This window comes from Quercus suber, unplaced genomic scaffold (assembly GCF_002906115.3).
Source record: "Quercus suber isolate HL8 unplaced genomic scaffold, Cork oak 2.0 scaffold_293, whole genome shotgun sequence".
NCBI classification, from domain to species: domain Eukaryota; kingdom Viridiplantae; phylum Streptophyta; class Magnoliopsida; order Fagales; family Fagaceae; genus Quercus; species Quercus suber.
The window spans coordinates 697,006-711,092 of NW_027069749.1; the positions used below are offsets into that span (position 1 = coordinate 697,006).

Consider the following 14,087-nt stretch of genomic DNA (forward strand, 5'->3'; position numbering starts at 1 on the left):
CAGGATATGCGCGCCCATTTTCAGACCTCGGCAAATGAATGAAACATCAATAAGGTAATGCATGCGAATGACCCAGGCATCGTCAGCCTATACCTAGCCACTATGGGAAAGGGTGACGTCATGGGTGAGGGCATGGTCTGGCGGTGGGGAGAGGAGCGGGAACCCATTTTGCGTTTCTTGCCCAGACTCTTTTGGTGGGCACAGTCCTGCTGGGATGACATGCCACCCAAAAGAGGCAAGGGTGGGTAAGAACCGCTGGGTGCATGTCATGAGAGACCGAGAGAGAGAGGACACACTGGACGAAGTAGAAAAGGAAGTTTCGTTGTTTGAAAGCCACGGGTCAATGGTGGATCAGAACCATTTGACTTGGTAAATGGATGGCAAAAGGCTACGATAGCAGAATAGGGCCATAGAAAGGCTAGAACAGTAAAATCGGCCACGGCAGGCCCTATATAAAGGACCCGTGGCTGTGTGCAATAGAACAACAAAAGGGGATCAAAAAACAGGGAGAAAAGAATTGAAAGAGAGAAAATAGAGAGAAAAGAATCAGAAGAAAGAAAACAGAGAGAAGGAAATTCTAAGAAAGAAAAAAACAGAGTGCTTATGGCAGGCATGCACCTAAATGGGTTAACCCCCCCTCCCCCTCTCTCCCTCAATAGCCTTGTCCTCAAAAGGCAATACAAAATCTATACTTGGGCATATACCATTTGGGGCTGTCCTCTCAAAGCAATTAATTTCACCAAGTGAAGTTACTTGTGTTGAGGGAGTAGTTTTCCCTTCCGTGGTTGGAATCCTGCGGCAATACTAAATATGGCAAACTCGTTATTTTACTCCACTAATTTTGCTCTAATATTTTGTTTAAGCATTTTTATTTAAAAGCAAGGCCCTTTAAATCATTTATCTTGATCGTTGCGGAAGAAACAATGAATGCTTTTTTCTTTACGTTTTCTATTTTATGTCTGCCTGCCATAACTTGTCAATAATAACTATGCCTGCTGTGAACTGTTGAATGGACTTTGGCAGACGTGGCAAAGATTGTGCATAAGCTGGGCCAAGGTGTGCTCCAATTGGGCCGGTCCCAACTCCTCACCCAGAAACTACCCGGGCCTAGTGCGGCAGAAGCTTGCCTAATACCTCAAGTCAGGCCCACCCCCTTATAGGGTTATATATATATATATATGTAAGGACACAGTTTGAATCCTATGCCCAAAGAGTTAGTGGATCTAGGCCCAATGTGTCCAATACAATAAATTTGTAGATAGCGGGTTGAAAAACTAGGTTCTAATGATTTAGGTAGCAATTATAATGGATCCAGATAACAACAAAGTAAAAGTAGACTGGTTTTCTCTAAGGCAAATTGCCCTCAGCACAATCCGAGGAGGCCAGTTTTTGTATATATTACTTGAAGTTGGTTGCAAATACAGTTCTAATTACTACAGTGTTTCTTTCTCAATTTTCCTATCCCTTTCTCTCAGGACCTTCTCTCTATTTATACTATCATTTTTCTTCATCTCTGCCCTCCACGTGTAAATTAGATTGTAGATTCTGATCCTTTCACATCAGCACTCTCCTGAAGTTTTGGGGAGTAGCTATAAGGTTGAAAGCTACTGTTCATGTATCACTTCCTCATTAATGCGGCCAGAGAATTAGCTGCAGAGCATTTAATGCGGTGGTAGCAGCTTTCCCTTAGATATTTCCCAGCTCCCATTTGTCCTTTACGTTCACAGTGCATATCATTATCACTAAAACTTCTTGGAATGTCATTCTGGATGACAAAACACACTCTCCGACATCTACTTCGTTTAGCTGAGGAGATACTTCTCCTTAGCCTACCTCCCCAGCCTTTACAGTCATAACTTGCTCGTGAAGTTTAAAGTATTACATCTTCCTTACTATTGATCCATCCTCAAACAACTGAGCCTCCTCGGATAAGGCCCAAGGCCCAACATATATTTTGGGCCTTTCATCCCTACAATATATATGTAGAACAGTTAGAATGTTTGGAATTGAGATTTGTTTTCTGGTCTCTTATTAGTTGATTTGTTGCCAGCATCAATTTTAGGATCATGTTAGTGAGCAGCTTAAAAATACAAGTTAAATTTTTTTATTAATTAAATTATTATAATGCACACTATTTATAATTAAAAAAAAATACACCCATCAATAATTCATGAGAAAATTTAAAGAATGCTCTAAATGCATTAGAATAAAAAATATTTTTTAAAATTTTTTATGGAAAAAGAAAAATAGTAATTAATTTTTTTAACAATTTTTTATATTTCCTATAAGAGTGATATCAAAAGATTCAAAATTTTCTTAAAATGGTTATTAACCCTTTAAGTGGATCCATAATTCATTAGTTTTATTTTACACAAACAAATTGGTTTGCACTTTGCACGGACAAATTAATTAAGTTTGTATGTGCTTTAGTGTTAAACACACTTTAAGTACTCCGTCCTCACAACAAAAGCCTGATTTTTTTTTCTTCCTATAATTCAAAATGCATTTTGGACCGCCATATCCTGATGCAGTAATGAAAGTAGTTTTTGACGATTGATTTTAGTTGTTTGACTCTACAGCCACGGGAGGCTCAACAATTAATTCATCCTTGGACAAACACATGAGACATTTATTCCACTTAATTCCATTTTTGTTATTAATTCTTTTTAATTAAAGAAATAAACTAAAGGCAAAAGGGTCATCTTATTTTCTTTGTTGCTTAGTTATTTCATATTCTTCTCATAAAAGAAAGAAAGAAAAGAAAGGTATGTCATATGAAAGTTACATGTTGGTGTTGAGCAAAGAGGCCTGCAATTAAATCCCAAATCCTAAAGTCCAAATATTTGACTCTAATATATAACTACAAAACACGCAGGCTATAGCTGCATTTTTTTACTTTTCAAGTCTTATCTAAAATATGGAAAAGCTAAATGATTTGTAACATTGTTTTCTTTAAAAAAAGTGCAATCCAAATTAATAATCTTAATCTGCTTTTTTCCCCTATATTTCCCCATCGGCCATTCTATATAGGACTTATACAGCCTTGGCCAAAGTCTGAGAAGAAGTGTTTTTGCTAGAACTGATAGAAACAAAGTGCGAGTTCACTGGGGTGAAAGTGAAACCACAAAAAGCATGTACAATTATTATTAGTTTTATCTGGAAAAGTATGTACAATTATTATTAGTTTTAACATTGCTTGTGTATGATATTACTTATGTGTGATGTGGTCAACTTCTTATTAATTTTTATTTAAACTCACTATTAATATTACTTTTTTATTTACTAATAATTACTCACCATATTAACAATTTGTAAAAAATTTAGTAAAATAATTTATATCTCTAGCATTATTCACTTTTGAAATATGAATTACTGAGGTGTATTATTTCATAATAAATTTTATAACAACAAATCTATGAACAGATTAATTTTTTTTTTCATTAAACCCTAAGGGCAATATATGGTTTAACATAGGGATCCTTATTCGAGAAATTAAGTACTCTTTAATGCTTAATATAATTCCTTTTTACCAAAAATAAAGGCAATATATGGTTTAACATACATTCAAGCGTGTGCAGACTGCACAGAGAGAGAGAGAGAGAGAGAGAGATATTATAATACTAAAAGCAACTTTTTATTTATTGTAATTGAAAGACATATATAACAACCTTATTTTTTTATGTACTCAACAAGTAGATGGTTTGGTTGTTCCATACGGCACCAGTTGTCTTACAGAAAGATCATATCTACCAAAGTAACCAAACGACAAAGGATGACCATCATCAACTTTATTAACATATATTTGAAAACTGTGATTTCCTAGGACTAGGGATAGTTTTTATTTATTTATTTCACAATATAGCGTCCAGATTCCAGAATATGGTCGTGATACTCCGCAATTCACTTGATCGAGTATATATTAATTTCCATCATCATCCATGCTTTGCTGAAACTTGAATGTAAAAACCATCACCAAATCCTAAAGTAGGAGAGCGAATCACCTCACCACCCTTGATTGTTGTCCACCTAATCATAATTCAAATACAGTATTAAAAAATAAAAAAACAGTTTTGTTCTACTTATATATTGTCTATATATGTGTTACATACATATGCATATCGGCATATGCAAGTACGTACCTGTATTTAGTGAACATGACATGAAGGAAAACAGCCATTAGAACCTTGCTGAAGTCGGCCCCTGCACATGAAGTCATGCCTGCCCCGAACGGTATGAAGTTTTTTGCTGTGACGTTTGCTGAGATGTCCTTTAATTCATAATAAAAGAAAGATTAGCAAAATATAATAAAAAATATTAAGGTAATTCCATCAAAGTTCATTCCATGACATGATGACGATTGTGACTGATGAGAATATCAAGGTGTTATATATATATGCAACCCCCACCTGCCAACGCCATGGATTGAAGGCAAGAGGATCCTCATAAGTCTTTGGGTTCAGTTGAAGGGCAGCAGGAACCACCATAAGTGCCCAACCTTTTGGAATTGTATACCCTACAATTAATGAACGTGTCTCGCATTAATGTAAGATGTAAAGTGTTCTCTTCTAATCTATAATTGAAGATTATTTAACACTAAGACAAATTGAAGATATAATAGTAACTTGAGAAATTTTTAATTCCATAAACATTTTATACTTACCATTTTTTTAAGGGTTCAGTTTAACACCCTTTTAGGTTATATGTTAATGAACTATTTTACGTAAGTTTTGATACAATTTTTATAAAAAATATAAAAAGTTGTAAAAAAAATATTCAAAAAATCAATTTATTTTTTTCATAAAAAAATTCTAAAAAAACTTCTTAAACTAATGTCTTTAGCATATTCGTTAGGTTTTACTTTTTAAACTAAAAAAAGCCATTAATTATGTTAGCATATCAACCACTTTGATTTTGAACTTACCATTTATTTGGATGTCTTGGATGGTTCTTCTCAGAATCCCAGGAGCAACACTACCAAGCCTTAGTGCTTCATTGATAACCTATTTTTTCCCATTCATTGGATGGTAAGAAACCTTTCCGGGAAATTTAAAAAGAAAGAGTATAAGACCAAAAAAGGATGAGGAGTACTATCTACTCACATTATGAGTAAAAGTCATGGATTTGTATTCCTTCCATGTGAGTCCAGAATTGACATCTCTGTTCTTAAGAATTGCTTCATGCTCCTCCTAAGATAAATAAAATGTTTTTTTTTAATGAATTAAAAAAAAAAAAAGGCTGTCAAGTAGAATTTTACAACAAAATTGCTTCTTCTTAATCTAATTCATAAAATTTTGGAAATTAATATATATATATATATATATTTGGTCTCACATACTAACCGTTAATGCTTGCACCACTTTTGGGTGATCATTAATTAACTTGATGGCCAAAGTAAGAGTTGAAGATATAGTCTCAAAGCTCGCAAGAAGAAGCCCAAACATCATATAGATGATGAAATTATCAGTAAAGAATGTCTCTGTTTTCATGTCTGCCAAAATCTGATCAAGAAAATCTCCTTTGCGAATTTCAGGATTACGTTTTCTTTCTTCAAACATCGTAGTTATCAAGTTGATTGCCTTCTTTTGGTTCTGTACGACAATTGAATTAGTATAATATTAGACTAAATTCAAATAAAAAAAATGAGATAGAGTGGAAATGACAGGTGTCAAATTTATCCAGACCTCATATTTTGATACTATATTAAAATATCAATTCTCCTAAAAGTTTAAACTATTGAAAAATAGTAAATTTAATAATTTAACAACATACTTCTAACAAAATGTGTATAGGAATTAAGTTTGACGAAATTACTTGTAGACATCTATGATAGGCAGTTCCAGGGATATTAATAGGGAATGACATAAGTCCTTGCAAGAAGTTAGTAAAATATTCAGCAATATTTTCCTTTGCTTTCTCTGGCTCATAACTGAATAACTGCTTTGCTGTAAAATCAAAGATCATCTGCATATAACCAACAAATAAGTTATTGTAAAAAGAGCATGGTGCTTTTTTTGTGTGGTAGCTAGCTGCTTCTTTTTATTTATTTATTTATTTATTTTTTTAATATATGGTAGTAGCTACTTCAAGTACTCAAAATGCTAAGAAATGAACATACATATAAGGATCCTCAATAATGCTTTCAGTCATTCATTGGCAAATAGAAATCCCAGGTGAGAGTCCATTGAAATTTTGTGGAAATTTTGTGTTATGTTTGTGTTTTTTAGGTACAAAACCGCATATGATCATAGCAATGTATTTCAAATTATTTTAATTGTCACCTTTCCTTTTATGAATATAAATAAAATGTTTAGATTAAAACACCTGAAATAAAGAGAGAGATTCTATAATTATAACGGCTATCTCCTCTGAGAAGTACCATAGATTTGGTCATTTTATTATTATTTATTTATTCGTACCTCCTGAAAAGTTTTTATCTTGAAAATTTGAAATACATATAAGAGTTAAAAGCTTACAGCTGATGTGCTTTTCTTCACTTCTAAACTGGATAGCTTAGACCAACCCTGCAACCTTTGATCTATGGCATCCTCCAACTTTGGTAGCATCTTGTCCTTGAGAACTTCGGGACCAAAGTGACCCAAGATTAGGTTCCGAAGGTACTTATGAATGTTTGTTTGAGCATTAATTCTTGTAGCATCTTGGTGAAGAATTTTTGCAAAAGAGTCCATGTACCAACGTTCAACCAATTTTCCTTCTTGTTGAAAAACATAATGGTTGAATTCAGGATCAGATGATATCACAACTGGCCGTCCTGCCAAGCTTGTCCGAAATATTGGCCCATATCTAAAATGACCAAAAAAAAATAATAAAAAGTTAAAAATAAAAATACGAGAATCAGTTCAAGTTGTCGACTGTGAGTGGTACACAAAAATTTTTACATGGATCGACTATTTTTCTCCTACCATTCACAATCGACCATTTTAGAAATAAGTCACCAGAAATTTTCAAATATAAACTAGATTATGTAAAAATTGTATGTGAGCCATTGTGGGCTTACTGCTTCATCCTTTTCTTGATAAAAGGTGGCATGTCTATTGACTTGTTTGGGACAAGAAAAGAAAGGGTCTCCCCAAAAAGTGGCAAGCCCATAGAGCCAGGAGGTAGTTTTCCATTACACTTAGGGTTCCTCCACCTATAGAGCCAGTTCGTGGCAATCACTATAAGCAAGCTAATGACAGAAAGCCAAACAGACCACATCTTTAGCTAGTATACAGAGTAGAGATCAGTAGTATCAGGAGAACTTAGAGTTGGTTTGTACTTTCTATAGAGAGACCTTGGCTCTTTATATTGGCAAAGGATGAGATCATTATATTGACAAATTGAAGTGTTTGTTTTTTACCATTGGATTTTAAAAAATGTTAAATTGATATAATCAAACAACCTCTACTCTCAATATTCAAGTCGTAGATTCTGGTTTATCAAAAAAGTCGAAGATTCTGAATTTGAATGATTCAAATTAAAGGAATATAACTGGAGAAGAAAAATGCTACCACGTTTTGAAAAACTTTGGATTTTCTGTGCATAGTGCATACTACGAAAAATCAATAAGTTTATCCGTCAAAATCCAGAATTCACAAAAGATATATTTAATTATATGAAGAAGGGTAAAAACGTGTTGCGGTTCTTCCTTTAGATAAATCAAAAGGTGAGGCATCGTTAATTGTGATAAAATTTATTTTATTTTGGACAAAATTTAGCTAAAAAATTTGTTTGTCTTAGATAACAACTTTATTCAATATTTTTTTTATTGGAAGTAAATTTTGATAAATTTACTATTAGATTACACCTTCTTCTTATATTTTCCATACTTGCAAAATTTCTAGAAAATTAAAGAATAATGGCTATATCATCAATAAATTATTTAAATTGCAAGTTTTTGTAGTTTAAAATTATATATAAAATATAAACTTATAGATCATATAGTAAATAATATTCGATTAATACAAAATTTGACATGTGTATTAAAAGCATAAAGAATATGTAATTCAATGGTTAGATTTTCAAATTATGCAGTAATGTTTATTTTATTGAGTATGATTATAGCCTTAGGTTACAACCAATTTTGTAGTTAAATTATCTTATTTTTTTTATGTAATACAATTTTGACTTCAGACCAATCTATTCAAAGTATGGAGAAATCTTGTTGGCTAATCCATGTGTTCATGAGGCCCTGCTATAGCCGCATAGTTTCAGAAAATATTGAGAAAGTTTTAGAAATTGAAAAACTACAAATTGATTTGAATATACTTGTTTAGTCAAAGAGATTAGATCAATGGACTGCACATAATTAATGGTGTATAGTACTTCTATCACTATCTACATATATAGACAATCAAGTGATAATGTTCGGTTCATCCAAAAAAAAAAAGAAAAAAAGTAATAATGTTCGGGTCCCCATTTGAGAGGACTGGTTGATTGAAAAAAAAAAAACACCCCTAGTGGCAGGTTAGAACTTTTTGAATGTTTCTTTGTCTAGGGCATGAATAATTATATTTAAGTGTTCCCTGTAGGCTTCTAGATCAAGAAAAGTATGATTGAGAAATTTTAACAGGCTAGCATCGAGGTCATTGAAGTAAAAAATTCTGGATTCTTTTGGGATAAGGAACATTGTAAATCAAGAATAGTTTTTTTTTCCTCTCTCTTTTGTGATGGACAAAAAATAAAATGTTATATAAGATTAAAAGAAGCAACAACAAACCTCCTTTAAGACTTCTATAAAACTTCATTGTAGAAAGGTTTTTTGCAGCAATTAAAAAATTGCCTCAATAAGCCTTCTAGGAAAATGCGGGTAAGAACAGGCCTAATCCATATCCTTGACTATAATATGTCTATACAATATAAACTTATGGAGGATTAATAATTTTTTAGAGATGGTCTTCTCTTTTGTCACATCAGTACTCTTTAACTTCTTGATTCTTTTTACTCCCATTATCTCTGACCATTTGTCTTACGTGGGGCTCTCACCATTTATCTTATGTAGGGCCCAAAACATGAACTAAAAAAATAATTTGATTATTCAAAAATAAGAAATATATTAAAATTAAAATATGAAACAAAAAACTAGTATCCATTAAGTAATGAAAATATAAGCAAAATAAAATATACAAATAACTCTTTTTCTAATAATATTTCAACATAATCATTTATGAGATATTAAAATGGAACTCTATGCATTATGGTATATTGGTACTAAATATACATCTATTTGAGAAAGTTTCAACCTATGATGTCCACTCTTGATAATAGTTCTTTATCATCATATTAAGATACCAATCGGTTTTTGATGTAGGCGGAGATTGAATCTCAGACCTCTTATTCAACCATCAAAAATTTTACCAGTTGAGTTAACTAAAACCCAGATATATCTATTTGAATATATGGTTAATATGTATTAGTTTGGACATTTGTTATTGTGGAATATTGATGATCAATAGGTCTATTTGATATATTACAAGCTTGTGTTAGTTATTGTGGAATGATTAGGTTTTTATAGCATTTTTAATGACTAGAATGAAAAATGTGTATTAGTTTGGACATTTGTTATTGTGGAATATTGATGATCAATAGGTCTATATGATCTATTACAAGCTTGTGTTAGTTATTTTGGAATTTATGATTAGGTTTTTATAGCATTTTTAATGACTAGAATGAAAAAAAAAAATATATATATATATATATATATATATATATATGAACAAGTTTTAGTGGTGTTTTTAAAACATCGCTAAAAAGTAAGAGGACAAATGCTTTAGTGATGTTTTTAAAACATCGCTATAAGATTGATTTTTTGCAGCATTTTAGGAATGTTGCTAAATGTATTTTTTTAAATAAATTATGAAAATGGCATACTATTTAGTGGCGTTTTTGAAAATGTCATTAAAGAGTTAAATATGACGATGTTTTTAAAAACGTCACAATAGACCTATAGCAATGGCAAAAAAAAAAAAAAAAAAAAATCATTGCAATAGACAATTTGTGTCTACAATGAAATTTTTTTGGTTTTTTGTGATGTTTTACAAACGTCGTCTAAATTCAAATTTTTTGTAGTGACATTTTGATATCATTAAATTCTTTTATGACTAATCTATATATATCTAAAAGCTAAAGTGTAACATTTATTTTTACTATGCTCTAGTTCAGCCACATCAACGGCCTTGACATCTTTATAAAAAAAAATTGACATATTTTCTTAAAATATTAATATCTAAAAATGACTTTACACATTGTAAAATAATAATTAAATACATGTAACTTACCAGCTATAATAAAATATTAATATCTACAATCTTTTTTTTTTTTTTGAGAATGAAATATCTAAATATCTAAAGATGACTTTACACATTTATATCTATATATATCTAAAAGCTGAAGCGTAGTATTTATTTTTACTACACTCTAGTTCAGCCACATCTGCGGCCATGACATCTTTATAAAATATATATATATATATATTTTCTTACTATTGGTAACTTCGTTCCACTTTTCCCTTATTTTTTATTTTTTATTTTTTTTAAATTTAAAATTGATTTGATTTGATTGTGCATTCACTGTTGCATGAGCATTTGGGTTAGAAACAAGAGAGGCAGATCAGAAAATTTTGAAACTTGCTTTGGTAATCTTTTTGACGCACCTTCACCTTCATCACCTTCTTCATCAATCATGGGTGATGAAACACATAATAATCATGATGAGAATAGAAAAACTATGTATGAACTGTTGCATCCCACACAAAATTCTGTTCCTTCATGCATCATGTTTTCACCTAATGCACCACATGTAGAAGTGAAACAAGGTTTATTAGCAATACTTCCTGACTTTAGGGGACAAGAAAATGAAAATCCTTATGTCCATGTTAGAGCTTTTGAAGAGGTAAATAGTAGTTTCTATGCACACAATGTTATTGAGACTGCTAAGTTACGTTTCTTTCCTTTTTCTCTTAAGGATAAGGCAAGAAGTTGGCTTTACACCTTGAAACCTAGGTCTATAGGTAACTAGGGGGAGATGGCTCAAGAGTTTTTTAAGAAACATTTCCCTCCCCACAAAGTCTAGCAAGTAAAAAGACGGATAGCTAGTTTTGTCCTAGGATAAAATGAGACCTTACACCAAGCTTGGGAAAGGTACAAAGATCTTTCCAATTTCTGCTTAACTCATGGGCATGAAGATTGGAGGTTGGTTAGCTATTTTTATGAAAGACTTACACCTAGGAACTGACAGTTTGTTCAACTCTCATGCGGAGGGGACTTTTTACAAAAAGAACTCGAAGATGCAATGGATTATCTTGTTGACCAGATAGCTGAAAACTCATACACATGGACTGGACCTAACTCAATGGACTCCACTGATAGGACTAGAACCAACACTACCACTTCTAGTGGAAGTGTTTTCAAGTTGAGGGAAGATGATAATGTGAGTGCAAAAATCAGCATGTTAACTAAAGAAATAGAGGCACTCAAGATGAAAGGAAGTAAGAGTGTTAGTGCTACCTTTAGAGAGGACCCGATGGAGGTATGTAAAATTTGTCGTGAGAAAAACCATGCTACAAATGAATGTGCATCACTTTCATCATTCTTACATGTGCCAGAAGAACAAGTACATGCATTTAATTCATACTAGCCAAATAATTCTTCATATTCTTACAATTATAACCCAAATATGCGAAACCATTTGTATTTGAGTTATAAGAGTGAAAATGTGTTGAATCCTCCTGATCTAAGGAATTTTAATTCACCACATGCATCATCATCATCTAGACCTTCCATGAGGATGCACTTAGTACTTTCATTCAAAGTCAAAGTGACCAAAATCAAAAGTTTGAATCCATGCTCACTAGGCTAGATAAAAAGGTAAGAGAGACCAAGAGTCATATAACTAGGCTTACAAATTCATTGAGACGGACAAAGAGAGGGAAGCTTCATTCCCAAACTCAACCCAATCCCATCAATCAAAATCTAAAAATTAGCTCTAAGGATAAATATGAGAAAGTAAAAGCTGTGACCATTTTGAGGAGTGGTAAAGAGATTAATAAAAGTTCTCCTTTAGTAACTAAGAAATCTAAGGAGACCTTACTTGAAAAAGAGAAGGATGAAATTGAGTCACTTGGCCTTGATGACATTGAACAATGCCCAATCCCTCCACCATTTCCACAAGTCTTAAAATTAACTAAGAAATTAGACACCGCATTTGAGATATTAGAGCATTTGTATCAAGTCAAGATAAATTTGCCATTATTGCATGTTATCAAGCAAGTGCCTGCATATGCCAAGGTAATTATGGACCTATGCACCATCAAGAGAAAGCATCATGTAAAGAATACTGCATTCGTAACAGAATAGGCAAGTGCATTTATCCAACATAATACCCCACCAAAGTATAAGGATCTAGGTTATCCTACGATCTCTTGTACTATTGGAGATTACATCATGTAGCACGCATTGCAAGATCTAGGGGCAAGTGTTAATTTGATCACTTTCAATGTAAATAAAAAACTTGTACTTGGTGAGTTAAAACCTACTTCAGTAACTTTACAATTGGCTGACCATTCTGTAAGAGAGCCGAGAGGGTTTGTTAAGGATGTGTTGGTGGAAATTGAACAATTTTATTATCCAATTGATTTTATTGTTCTAGATTACCAACCTGTTTTACATCCTAGTGTTCATATCCCTATTATTTTGGATAGACCTTTAATTGCCATAGCTAATGCTTTAATTAATTGCAAGAATTGAAGGATGCAACTCACTTTTGGTTCCATGACTTTGGAGATAAACATATTTCATGTGGCTAAACAACCATATGAGGATGATGACTGTGCTTATGTGAACCTTATTGGGGCGGTGGTTCAAGAAGAGTTTAATAAGAATTGTTTTTTTGATCCTCTTGAAACCCTTCTTAATAATTTTGTTGGTTTTTATGATTTAGAATTTGATATTCAAGTATCTAAAATTTTTTCTATGTTGGATTTCTTACAGGTTTTGGAAGAACAACAGATGATGGCAATTAATGAAGAGGCACCACAGCTGGAGCTTAAGACGTTGCTCGGTGGTCCTAAATATACATATTTTGGCCTAGGTAAGTTAAAACCTTGGTTGGATGGCCCTTTCATTGTAAGAAAAGTGTTTAAACATGGAGCTGTAGTAGTTAAGGACCCTAGGGTTGGTAGGATTTTGAAAGTAAATGAACAAAGGCTAAAACCATACTTAGGGGGAGTTATACTAGAGGAGGAGACTATGTCACTTAAGATCCCCGGCTATTGGGATGCAAAGTAAACTCTCATAGAGCCTTCTGAAGTTGTACCATATTTGTATTAATTTTTTTTTCTTTTTTTTGCCTTTTTGTTTTTGTTTTTGTTTTTGTTTTTTTTTTTTTTTTGGGGTGAGCTAACATTTGCAGGTGTGAATGAAATTTCAAAAAACAATTTAAATGCTTAAGGTAACTTCTTCTCTTTATACTTGAATTTATTTTGGTTTTGATACATTGAGGACAATGTAATATTTTAGTTAGGGGGAGAGGTTAAATTTATTGCAGCACCTTGCATGATTTTTTTTTTTCCTTTTTGGTTGCAACTTTTCAATTATAAAAAATGAAAAAAAAAAAACCTTGAATTTGAATGCGGAAGAGTTCTAAGCTTTATTTTTATATCATGTGATGGAATGAATAATGCTAAGTTGGTTATACTATTTGCTATATTAAGACTCTTCATGAAGAGCACAATTGGAAACTTTTGAGCACAGTAGCTAGGTTAGTGGACGGTAGGATGTTGGATATGCATGAATCATGAACAAACTAGATATAAGCTGAAACTCAACCCATATAGAGAGTTCTTAAGCCTTACTTTTCTTTGTGAGAGTATATCTTTGTTTGAACTCTTAAATTGCTCTCATATGCTTCATTTTTTATAAAAGATCTCTATATTTTTTGGTTGACTACTGGAAACATTATGGGGAGATATACCATGATCCTACTTATTTTTGTCCTTAGGCATGTTGATTTATGTGGAATTTTAGGAGATGAGAGCCCAAGGCCATCAATCTTTTGTTACCAGCTAAACAAATATTCAGTCTATATTGACATTA

General features: G+C 32.4%; 1 protein-coding gene across 1 annotated transcript; it reads right to left on the reverse strand.

Moving 5' to 3' along the window:
• Positions 1–3,635: 3,635 nt before the first annotated feature.
• LOC112027775 (cytochrome P450 87A3) lies at positions 3,636–7,281 on the reverse strand. Its single transcript, XM_024060419.2, has 9 exons — positions 7,016–7,281; positions 6,474–6,801; positions 5,812–5,961; positions 5,340–5,588; positions 5,100–5,186; positions 4,922–5,000; positions 4,407–4,513; positions 4,140–4,267; positions 3,636–4,026 (listed from the first exon to the last, which is right to left on the reverse strand). The coding sequence occupies exons 1-9, from the start codon at positions 7,213–7,215 to the stop codon at positions 3,933–3,935; spliced, it is 1,422 nt and encodes a 473-aa protein (XP_023916187.1). The 5' UTR covers positions 7,216–7,281; the 3' UTR covers positions 3,636–3,932.
• Positions 7,282–14,087: the final 6,806 nt, after the last annotated feature.